The sequence below is a fragment of the Poeciliopsis prolifica genome, unplaced genomic scaffold (assembly GCF_027474105.1).
Source record: "Poeciliopsis prolifica strain line A6 unplaced genomic scaffold, Auburn_PproV2 SCAFFOLD025, whole genome shotgun sequence".
In the NCBI taxonomy this organism is placed as follows: domain Eukaryota; kingdom Metazoa; phylum Chordata; class Actinopteri; order Cyprinodontiformes; family Poeciliidae; genus Poeciliopsis; species Poeciliopsis prolifica.
Window position 1 is genome coordinate 6,792,246 of NW_026562400.1, and position 12,528 is coordinate 6,804,773.

The window sequence follows — 12,528 nt, forward strand, 5'->3', positions numbered from 1 at the left end:
AATAATAATCCCAATGGCATGCATGCTAACCCTTTTCCAGTTTGTGTTATTCTGATTGTGGCAAACTGACCTGAGTGAACATGTTTGAGAAGGGAAAGGCAAACATGTGGGTTGGAGGCAGCACAGAACTTTGTTTATTTCTTCCCACCCTCTCAACCTATGAAGCAGGAAGCCCAACAGCTGCTTAGTGTGCAGTTTAATTAGGCAGTGGAGTTCGATCTCAACTGTTATTAGAACCTAGGATGCATCCATTCTGGCGACTCAGAATACACAGAACAAAGACACTACTGCATTTGTCTTTATGTTCAGCTCTGAACATAAAGACCCTTAAAAAATACTTTAAAAAATACTTCTGTGTTGTTTAAGGGAATTTTTTACAACTCTGCACATGTGAATGCTTCCATTCTCAATCAGTTCTAGTTTATATAAATGCCCGTCATGATCGGATGAATTAATATTGGGTGCTCATTTGAAAAATATATTTGGATTATTTGACCCAAATACATTTCAATCTGATCAAATAATTTTGCACATGTAAAATTATTAATTATTATTTTGACATAAAAAGTACCTACCTTGTAATAAATAATGCCAAAGCCATTAGATATATAGGCCTACATAGAACTTCTTAGGGAAGGTGCATGGTTTAAAAATTCAACCCCATTACATTTTCTCCATTACTGCTCTTAAAATGAAATTAAATCAATACAAAACAACAGGCAGCTTATTCAGTTTACTACTATAGGACAGGATGTCCAAGTCTAGTTCTCAACATCTACGGTCCTGAAACTTTTAGATGCATTGCTGCTCCAAAACAGGGAATTAAATAGCTGATTTCCCTGAGCTCTGTAAAGGCCTGTTAACAAAAAAAATCAGTTGCAATATTGCGCCCGAGCAGTACTGAAACGACAACTACAATTTTGTTAGATTGCTATAATATGACTGTGTGCGTCAATGATTCTTTTTCTTGTGTACCTCTGCAGTGCACCTGCACATGCAGAACTCAGACCTTCAAACTGCTTCAGATAGCCTACAGACAGTCCCTGACTCCTGTGAACCTAAACAGGATTAAGTGGGTGGAGAAAATGAATGGATGGATAGGTGGTTGGATGTGTCTTGACAGGATGTCAGAAATCTCCAACAGAAATTCCTCAGATATACAAGACATCTGTGGAAGTATTAACTGCTTGGACAGTTTGATGACAGCACTGCTGGAGAAGTAGGCATTATATTTGATGGTCTAATGAGCATACATTTCTCTAAAGATGTCTACAGCAAAGCAGTTTTCTTAATCTTAAATCTTAGTTTTAAAAAATACAACTCAAGAAACTATAGAAAGTCTATAAACAGGATGGGTGACATTGCTATCCTGGAGTATCTTTCAGTCTTTAAAATATGCTCAGTGAGTTAGATTTAAGTTCTGTATTTTTTTATTCTGATGCATTAAACATAGAAGCAGTTGAATGCTTCTATGTAGAGAGAAGCATTAAACTGATCACTGAGGACTAAAAGACAAATTAGCACCTTCATAGTCAAACTATTGAGTTTATGTAATTAGTAAGTCATGCCCATCTGTGACAGAGGCAGCGGTGTGAGAGATGTATATCAGTTCAGTTTGGGGACATGGATCACACAGTAAAAAGCCCAGAAAGTTCTAATTAGTTCTCAAACAGAAACAATGACGACAATCATGCCTCAGAAATCTTGTGAATGTAAGTGTATTGCTTTATGCAAGCAACTGACAATTTCAATTTGTTCCCAATTTCTAAGTACATTTAAAGGTATGTATGTTAACCCTTTAAGCCAAAACAGCAATAAGACATGCTAGAACCAAAATGAAAACAGCTTGCTAGGGAAAAAAAGCTTAACATCTGAAAGTGAGATCTCAAGGAGACGTTTTTCAGTGCTCTTTCCAAGCAGATACAGAGGAAACTTCTTTAGAACAAATCTACAAAATATAAAATTGCAGCTTCCTGGCAGCAAGACTTAAAAGGCCTAAATAAAAAAGAGAGCAAATATGTTAAATTGTTAGGTTCCACTTTAATTCTAAGAGAACCAGAACTTTTTAATACTTATTAAGCAATTACCTTAATTTCTCAATAACTTGCAGCCAGTATGATCTGTATGGAAAGTTACTAAGACTCTCTTTTAAATACACAACTGTACACACATTTTAAATAGTGCCCCGAGGGAACAATTCAGGCCCTCAGTTTCACAAATTCAAAACACTCTGACCTGACTTAGCATATCACAGTGACATATAAACCTGGACAAGAAAGTCAATGAAATCACAGATTCAAAGTCAAGAATATGCATTTCAATGGAGTCAAGCTCAAAGAGATATGTGTCTCTTTGTTAGTTGACAAAGAGACATCAGAATCTAGACGGTGACCTAGGAAACAACACAGTGGTATTATTAAAGTAGACACAGTCCTATGACCCCTTGTGTAAAGCCAGTGAGTGTCTCTGAACCCTAATCCATAAATAGCCCACAATGGACTGGTATGGAATATGACAATAAAACAAGAGGTACATTGTGACTGATAAGCCCGACCTGTGAACATCAGTAACTATGCAGAGGCAGAAATAGAGGTCACAAATGCACAGGAATATTATCTTGACTCCTGTTGAAAGAAAATATCAGAATCATATTTCTAAAATATCCCATTGAGTTCTGCTAGAGAAAAAGCACCCTAAAATACTAAAGTACACAGTCCTTGAGGAAAGCAATAGTCACGGCTAGCTGGTATAATGTATTGCTGCTCATGCCTCAAGGAGTCGCATTCAATACCGGATCAAAGAGGAAAACTCTAAATTAAACATATTTCAAGAGTGTCTAAAACTGACAAGGCTTTGCATACAGTTCAATCAGGAAGAGTCAAAAAAGACATTTCAGCATGATTACTGAGCCTTCTACATCTAACGACTCTCAAGGCATTCTGTAAGGCTTGTTGAGTATGTGAAAACATCCAACCCTGGGCAATGTATGACATTTCACAGTTTTAAAAATTCCTCCCGGAAGCACTTAATTTATGACTCTCATGCTTCTTTCATTTTAGAGAAGATTATATAGTGAACAGGCAGGAATAATAGTAATAGTAGTTATGTCAATGTGGTTAAGAGGTATGTGCAATTCCTTGTAAACGTTTTTTCATCCCCTAAACTTTTCACAAGGTACAACCCCAAGCCTTAAATTGGTTTTTGGGTATGTGACAAACCAACATAAAATATTGCATAATACTAAACTAAAATGAAAGAGACAAACAGGTTTTAAAATGTGTGACAAGTATAAATCTAAAAAGTGTAGTGCACTATTTTATTAAGCACCCTTCCCTCTGATACCTCACTTGGAAAACTGCCCACTGCAAATAGCTGTTTTCAAAAGTAACCAAAATACCAAAGAGAGTAATTGTAATTTAATCTCAGGACAAATACAGCTATTCTGTATATTAATCAAAGCAGAGGTCAATCGTATGGTAATGAAGTGGTAGAAAAAAATCCAAACTCAGGAGGAAACATCTGTCCACAGGCAAACTTACAGTTGTGAACCCCACAAGTTAATGGAAAAGTGGCAGAAAAAAATCAACTGTTGAAACAATGTTATCGGAAGGCCAATTTATAGTTGTCTGCAAACCATGTAGCAGACACAGCCCACATGCAGATGATAATGGTCTTGTCAAATAAGTCCAAAATAAAACTCTCTGGCGGTACATAATGTACATCTCCCTTCACATCTGCTCTACTGTGATCAGCTGTGAGGGAGACTGGGAACCTGGTCAAAGTTGATGGGATGGATGAAGCTGAATTAAAGCTTGAGCTTTGGTCAAAGGTTCACCTTCAAGTAAAACACATACAGCCAGAGCTGAAATAGTAGGGTTTAAAATAATAACACATACAAATGGTCAATATATTTTTCAGATATTTTCGGAAAACAATTATGCAGTAATTTGTGTTGGAATGTCACATAAAACAAAAGAACATGAAGTTTGTAGTCCATGACTGAATGACGAAAAAGTTCCAGTCATTTTATAAAAGCCCTGAATGTTCTTGAAAAAATGTAAAATTAATTATTTTTGTTTTGTACTGACAAATACCAACTTCAGGTCATTTGTTATGGCTGCTTAACAACAACAGTGCCGTCTGTGTCCTGTGCTTTATTCCCTCATGAGGGTCTTTATGGAACAAGATAATATAAAACCAGCTAAAGGTGGCAGTTCTTTCATTTCTGTAAGTGTACAGAGTGTCAACATAGCCTGGTACTTGCAACACATCATTATTTCCAAAGCCAGGAACATTGTCCTGTTGCCAGGTGACTAGCTGGGCACTGTTGGCGACTGAATTAGCTTCAATGAGCAAGCACAAAAGAGAGAGCAAAAAAAAAAAGTCACATTTAAAAACACTTTTTGTCGAAGAGTGTGACTGATGGGACATTTATTTAATTACGGTTATAAAAACAGTGACATTTAATTAGCTGACCAGCTCTCAAACACCTCTGTGTAACAGACTGGATTTCGCATAAAGGTCATGAAACAAGTTTACTTCGGCGTGATGGAGGTCTTGTTCGTGACCACAGTGGTGTGGTACAGATAAGCAGCTGTGAGTCATCATTTCATTGTTTAATGTGGACTATTGTGCACAACCAGTTATGCAGGACTGGTATTGGTTTGAATTATTTATTAAGGCCTGGTGCAGGAATAGCTCGACAAAACTCCTGGTGAGATATATGAACATAGCAGTGCCATCTTCTACTGATGATTTCTCACAAGATCGCTTCTGTTATGTGATAACGGTAGCAACACTGCCATCTCAACAACTATGGATGATTCATCTTACAATTTACTTATGGTCCTTTATTATGTTACGTTTTTCAGAAAAGTTAAAAGAGGACAATATATTAGTTTTATAACTAATGAATATAAAGTATTCATTTTCAATCTATGAGTGTGATCTTTTAAACAAAAGACAAAACTGTAGATCAAGCTTCAGACACTAATGTATGGACTATTGACAGGTATCAGAAAGTGTGAAAGCGCAACAGGATCCTTGAAGAGAATGTTTTTGTGACGCCTCTTGCATTTCTTCTCGTAAGAGACATTCTTCAGAAAACAACGGGCATGCAGTTCTTGTGAAACCAAGCTCAAATCATTGAAGCACAATAGCTAGCTGAAGTTCCCCCTTTTGTTCCACATATTGTGACAGCAGATCTTAACACTCTTCACTACAAAGTAATGCTACTGCTTTAGAGCTCGCTAGAAAAAAATGTTTCACCAAGACTTTACCAACAGAGGACATGTTGCAACATGTTAGGGCAAGTGTTGATTGCTAGGTTAAATACAAGCTACATTAGGATTCTGAGAGGTACAAAAAGGAAGAGATAAGAAGCACCCAGTACAGAAAGGGAAACAAAAAATGGTTGTAAGCAACATCATGGAGAAGCACTGTCGTGCTAAAGAGGGAATGACGGAAAGGGAATTACCTTCTTAAAGAACTAGAGGCCAATTTCAAAGTATCAGAAAATCCTATAATGCAAAGTCAAATTTATTCTGAGTTATTTTTAATGTATAAAACATTTTTATAACAACTGAATGTAACAGTTACTTGACTGTGTCGTAAAATGTCACTATGTGGCTGAAAAAACATAATAATAGCCAGTTTCATGATTGACTTAAATCTTTTACCCCAGAAATGTTGCACAAGTACAGTGGTACTTAAGAATAGGGGAAAGTCAATAACCTTCTTTGTCAATAACCTGGAAGTCTTCCTGTCCAAGTCTTAACCTAAATAACATAGTAAAGATAAGCAAAGCATACTTTGTGATATTGCCTTGAACTTATCAAACTGTGCTTTCTAATGCAATACTAGGACTTTTTCTTCCATGAAAGTATTATAGATGAGGACAATTTTAAAGTTCAGGTTACTGACCAGCAACATATAAAAAGGTGATAAGTGAAGTCTAGCACTTCCTTGTTTTGTCTTCTAGGTTTCAGGTATGTGTTTTTAGGAAGCAACCTTGTCTGAACAACATGTTTCTAACAACATCAACATTCCTAACATAGTATTGACAAAGATAAAATCAGTATTTGAAAGGGTAGTGACTGTGCACTATATACAGTGAATATAGTCCTAGAAGCAGTTCATCTGTTATCTATTCCTGACCATGGGCCTTGTACTGCAGGTCTCCCCTGTCCACAATGCCCATCAAGTAATATGAAATAATGGCCACCAAAATCAAAAAAATCTCAAACAAAAAGTGAGATTACTCATCTGAATACAATAAATGTGATTTTTAACAATTGCTAAACAAGCTGCAGGTACAGATAGAAGATAAATGTGAACTCTCTTCTGCTTGGATAACAAATTCTCAGTTCACATTGCACAACTACATAGTGCAACCTGTCAGGCTATAATAATTTCAAACCTCTGACCCCAAATGCCTTCTGAGAATTTATGAATAGATCAGTGGTCCATCTAAGTCTCCTGTTAAGGCCAAGGACAAGTCAACAAACCATTTTCTTTGTGGGAACTTTCATTCTCTGTGTCCATGTCTGATATAGTTTGTAGTCTTTGAGAAAACATCACACAAATGAAAAAAAAATTCCCTGAAACATAATAAATATGTGATAAGTACTACGAGTCATTAAAAAAACACTTCATGTTAATCTCTCTATTATTAGGTATTCAGCAGCAGTTAAAATAGCAAGATCACTTGCTATTTTACAATATCACCACAACATTAATCAATAATAAAGGGTTTTAATAATTTTAAGAAAATATAAAAATTTCACTAATCTCCCATAAACTAAAGAAAAGCATATTCTAGTATAACTTTTTTTAACTGATGCTCTTTACGATGTTCTCTCCCACGTGAGAAAAACAAGTTTTGGGTTGCAGCCAAACTCCAGCAACAGCACAAACTAAGCTCATGTATCAGCTATTGAATGAAACTGTATGCTTTCATTGATTTTTTACACGGAAGCAACACAGTCCTTCTGAGAATATTTGGTCCGCTCTGAATCATACAAGGAGGGCGAACCCAACTGGACCAGGCTAACCTGTTACAACAACCTCATCAGAGGGAGGGGGATGCAAATGAAATAGTCATGGAGAATGTACTTCAAAAGGCCTTCTCAGATAATAGTTGTGTAATAAGCACATAATCACACTCATTTTTGCATCATTCACATGACACAAGGCAATCAGGCGGAAGTCACAGGGTGCTTTTAGAACATGCAACCAGGATCACAGAACCAAGGGAGGTGTACAACTCGGTCACTCTAACATTATAGAGTCCATAAAAATATAATTTAATTTATTGATATAAATTATTTTTATGTGTTTTTAAGGCCTAAAGTTGGAAAAAAAAATGCTAGACCTTAAAAATTGATATGGTCAAACCCAAGGATTTTAAGACACTACAGAAACTTTTAGACACAAAGTTGATATACTTCATCCTCATCAAGTTGTGATGAGGATGAAGGCTCAGGGTTTTCCCCACTGCATTATAAGCATGGTGGCCCACCTGATTTTACTTTGTACAATTTTGATAGCATTTTCTGGGGTTTGCCTTTTTAAGACTCTATTTTTGGTATGTAAGTATTATCAATAACATCTTCCGATAATATAAAATAACCTAGTCATATTTACACATTTTCTGTCAACTTATAACATTTTTATCACAAAAATAAAGTGGGCCGCTGGTGGATAAATCCTTGAAGCTCTTCTTACAATCATGCTTCATTGTGCTGCTGCTGTATTTGTTTTGTACTGTATCGCTATGCCACACACGTTTCATCTTCTTTTCTGGTTGTGGTAGATGTGGGAAATGACATCCCCATTTCATGTCAACACCTCCAGCAGATAGTGAGGTGCAAAAAACACTTCCGAGGTGAAAACCATCTGTGCAATCACTCGAGCCACTATCGTCCCCCTTGATCAATTCAAAGTATTATCTGAAAATGATACTATACTTCGGTCTTTTCACTAAATGTAAACAGAAAGTCTATAATCAAAAACAAGAAAAACTGCCAAAAGTGACTCTTATAGCAGCAACATTAAATCACCCACCAAACATCCTCCAAATTCCTGCCTCAAGACCATTTACTTTCTGTTTGTCTGTTGTTTATTATTTTATCAATTGTTGATTAATTCATTTACTTTCCGTATGTTGACATTTTTTCTTTTTACGTCCTTGAGCTGTGTCCTGCAAGAAATCGACTGGAGCCAGGTGGCCAGTGTCTCCCCTCCCCTGAGACACTGGCTCCTTGCCCAGACACTGAGGCAGCATCCTTCTTGTCTACAAGCTGCTGCTCAATCAGGCTCCTGATGTAACAGTCAAGTGACAGGCTGCTAGCTCTCAGAAAAAAATAAATAAAAATAAGACAAGAAAAGCTGAGAACAATGTAGTGTTCTGACAGAAGCACACCACAAGAAGGAAGAGAAAATCAGAGGGAATAATATCTGAAGACAGAAAAGGGTTCAAAGAGAAAGGAAACAGGTTAGAGCTACTGAAGAAATTCTATGGTGCGCACCCCTCTGCTCACAAAAACTGAGTGAATTCCTGAAAGTCTTTTGTTTTTCAAAATAATTATTGCAGAAATACTGTGAGACTCTGTCTTACCACATAGCATCATGAACTGGACATGTCTGGAAAAATTCGAAAATATAAAAGTTATTTTTCTACATGTAGACTTTTTGGTTAAGCTGCTTAGTCATCACTGTAGGAGGCAGCTTTAAGAGGTCCGAAAGGCGTACGGATCTAAGGAGCAACCTGCCTTAAAGGTTCAACCTCAAACTATGGAGCTATTCCGGTCAAACGTGTTATGTAAGCTTACAAGTCACAGTCTTAGTAGGCACCTCAAACTGTTGATAAACTTGACAGTTAAAGGGCTGATGGAATTTTTAGGACATTAGATTAGTAAATATGTAAGTATATTGTATTGATAATACTGTCTCAAAAACAAACAATTTCCAGATTTTTACCTGTTTTTTTAGAAGTTGATTGTCTGCCTCGCATCCATAATTTAACAAAAATTAAAACGAGCTATCAATCAAGATACATTTGCAAAATTGTTTTAAAAAAGTTGGCAGATGTAAAAAATAAAGAGTAGTTTAAAACAGAGTTACGACATGCTAAGAAGCTGATTGCACAGATGTGAGGAATGAAAATGGTCTTATTCTTTGGTTTATGGCAGGGAGCTATGGTTAAGCCTCATGCAATGAATCGATTAATTGCTATCAATCAATTAATCACAAAATACATTAATTGATTGACATTAATTGGTTATGGTAAATACACTTCAGTAATGTGGAAAGAAGTGGTACTCAGTTTCTTAATTTGAAAAATACTTTTGTCAGCTTTCCTAACATTCTGAATATTAGAAAATAAACCCCAATTACTACTAATTATAATAAACAGCATCTCAATTTAAACTTTCTTTGACTGCAATTAAATTTGGGTTCTTTCACTTAATGTAAAACCAAGCTGATCAATTAGTTTATAAAGATGTAACTGTGATAGAGCTACTGAGCAGATCAAAAAATAAGGATACATTTACATAAGCATCAATTTCATACGAATACAAACAGAATGCTGCATAAATGAGCATTTGTCAAAGTATAAATATGACATCAAATCTAACAACAATATATGGAATGAAATATTGCAATCACAGAGGAATGCTTGAATAACATTTTTAGCAAGATATTTCCCAGTATTATGCAAAACACCTCTACTTTCCAAAAATATACTTGTCCTCTTGAAAATACTTTAATTGATCTTTATGTCCATATCTGATCTAGATGTGTGACCGATATCTTAAAGCTTAAGGAGAATAAACATAATATTGTGATGATGTCAAAGTATATTTAAAGCGAGAAAAATGTGAGCTATCAATAAAAGATATGTCCATTATATTTACTATGTTATTGCAGTATGTTTTCCAAATATCTTGCAGCCATAATTGATTTTAAAACATATCACTTGACTGTGTTGGAAGCTTGGAGCTGAGATGACTGTTGCTTAATTATAGAAGTCTATAATCTGGTATAGTTACAGAATTTTAAATCAATACATATCCAAATTGAAATTTTTATGTGTTTTTTTTTTGTTTGTTTTTTTAGTAACTTTGTGTCTTTACACTGACTGGGTCACCAAATACTTATGATTAGGACGCCTTTAATTGGGAACTTCATAACCTTCTTTTTGGCTAGTACTAACTGAAAAATGTTGATTTAAATTCTAAGGTTTGAAACCAAGTAACCACATAATAAAATGACACTTACCTAATTTCATTAAAGAGGCCAGAAGCACCCACAGTGAAATTTCAAAGGGGATACTGACTTCCTCGTACTTGATGCCGAGGACGGGGAATAACTTCTTGGTTATGTTGTTCTTCCCTTCATGGGTGTCGGTTTCGGAGGAGACTTCTGCTTCGAGGGTCATCACGGTGCCATCCAGCAGCACCAGTATCGCCAGCAGGAGCAGTCCTTGCTCCGGTAAACTCCGACCGAAGCCACTGCGACCTCGCGTTGCCATCCTCGAAAATATTGTTGAAAGAAAAAAAAAACAAGAAACTACCCTGTAAAAGGAAAGAGAAGACCGCGTCAAGAGCAAGGAAGTTGAGCTGGCTTCAACTCTTTTATGTTGAAATAGTTCAACAACCCTTCCAACACGAACCGTTCAAGTCGGCTACCTGAAACCGAACCAACTGACTATTTATGTAGTCAGTTGACGTTAGTTAGTTGTGACTGAACGTCGTCGCGTGCAGCAGCGGTCAGGTAAACCGTCACCGAACGCTGCTGCCCTTGGAAGAAAGCAGGAAACGGCAAGATGCTGAAGAGTTGTTTTTTTTTTTTTCTTTACCTCAATAACCAATGCTGTAGCAGACCACTTCCGGACAGACGTGTTTTACAAGTTCACCCTCTCTTTTTTGGTGTCCATCAGCGTCTTTAGTAAGAAATGTCACTGCTGATGCTGAATGCAGGCAAAAGAGACAACCGCATACCCTTCTCCTCCTTTGCGCCCGTTCTTCCTCTTCGTCTCCTGAAGCTGTTCGTCCGTGAGGCGGCGGCGTTGCTCAGATTCTGACCTTGAAGGGAACCAGCCCAGCTTTCACAACGCATTTTTACTGCGCATCACAGGTATTCAAACTTTCAGGTAATATCCGTCTCAGCGGCATCTTCACTGTTTTTCGAGAAAGGACACTTTGGTTGTCACCGGGGAAGCTGAGCTGAGAGGGAATTGAGGGAAACACATTTGGTGAACGCTGCTTCGATTACAGGATCTTCTAGAGTGACTCGTCGTGTCTCCCTTCATATTATAGCTTCATACAACCTTCAAAACGCACACCCTTTCGCGGAGGTTTTACTGGATGGGAGGAGGAGAGAGTCGGTTGAAATAAAAGGGAGGGAGGAGGGGGTGCTCCACTGTAGTGACACCTACAGGTAGGGAGGAGCTTCCTAATTTTAAAAAAAGTTCATAGTTAATACAGGTTTTTAAAAAAAATGTACAAAGTCTGGAATATCAGACAGATAGCTTATTTAATAATTCGATTCAAAAAGTAAATAGTATGTCTTAATTCCTTGCTCTCAGTTTGAAATAAGACTAACATTAAACATTTCAATATAGAAATATTCCAGTACAACCTCCATAATCAGGGTGAAGATTTCTGACTTGAAAATTGTCCAGCTGACACGCTATACAAAAAGGGCAATGAGAAAAGGTAATGAAAGGTAAATGATTTTGCTGTTCAGATATTGATATTTACAAATATATCAACAGAAATTTTAGTGAACTGAAAAAGTGTGGCAGAAGAAGGTGTGCAACAAAAAAACTTGAATTTGGGGAAATTCACAAGATGTGAACTGCAGCTGAAGTCAGTGTTTCCACAACCCCTCATACTGCCAAATTCAGGGCCTGGATTGGGTGGTCAATATGAACATCCAATTTGATCACAGTGTTTTCTAGAATTTATTCTGATATTACACTGATGCTAAAAAAATGTATTTACTATTTTTTACTGTCTTTTGACTGCATGTCACTGCTGTCAAAGTCCCACATAAACAGCTCTTAAAACCGTAAATGGACTAAATTTATGTGCCGCTTTCCTATTCTAACTGACAACTTGAAGTGCTTTGCAGCAACATTCACCCAATCTTACTCACAAACGCTTATCTACCAATATGCAAATTGGTAGGCCACTGGGGATTAAGTGTCTTGCCCAGTGGTACCTTGACACGTGACAGGAGAAAGTCTGAATCAGACCCTCAACTTTTGGATTAAAAGATGACTACTCTTTCCATGGAACAATAGTAATTAAAAATATATATCTATTTTGAAATTGGCTTCTTCAAAGATTCCAGTAACATAGACACAACTACTACATACCTTGTTTTAAACTATCCCTGAAACAGACACAATATCTGCTGCTGAGGGCGAAAAGGGCTCTTTTGCGATTTAAGTTTTGCATTTCATTTTGAAACCAAGTTTTCAAATTGTGGAGAGAGGGGTGAGCAGCAGAAAATCCAAGT

General features: G+C 36.8%; 1 protein-coding gene across 3 annotated transcripts in view; it reads right to left on the reverse strand.

Moving 5' to 3' along the window:
* Positions 1-11,369, reverse strand: part of slc9a1a (solute carrier family 9 member A1a) — a 31,769-nt gene extending 20,400 nt beyond the window's left edge. Inside the window, exons 1-2 of one of the 3 annotated variants that reach the window (XM_055047181.1) lie at positions 10,862-11,369; positions 10,282-10,577 (exon numbers count right to left, since the gene is read on the reverse strand). In XM_055047181.1, coding sequence (XP_054903156.1) covers positions 10,282-10,534 — 253 coding nt within the window. In that variant the 5' untranslated portion in view covers positions 10,535-10,577; positions 10,862-11,369. Of the gene's footprint in view, positions 1-10,281; positions 10,578-10,675; positions 10,722-10,861 lie in introns of those variants that run through there. The other 2 variants (XM_055047183.1, XM_055047182.1) reach the window with 2 other exon arrangements.
* Between the last annotated feature and the right edge of the window lie 1,159 nt (positions 11,370-12,528).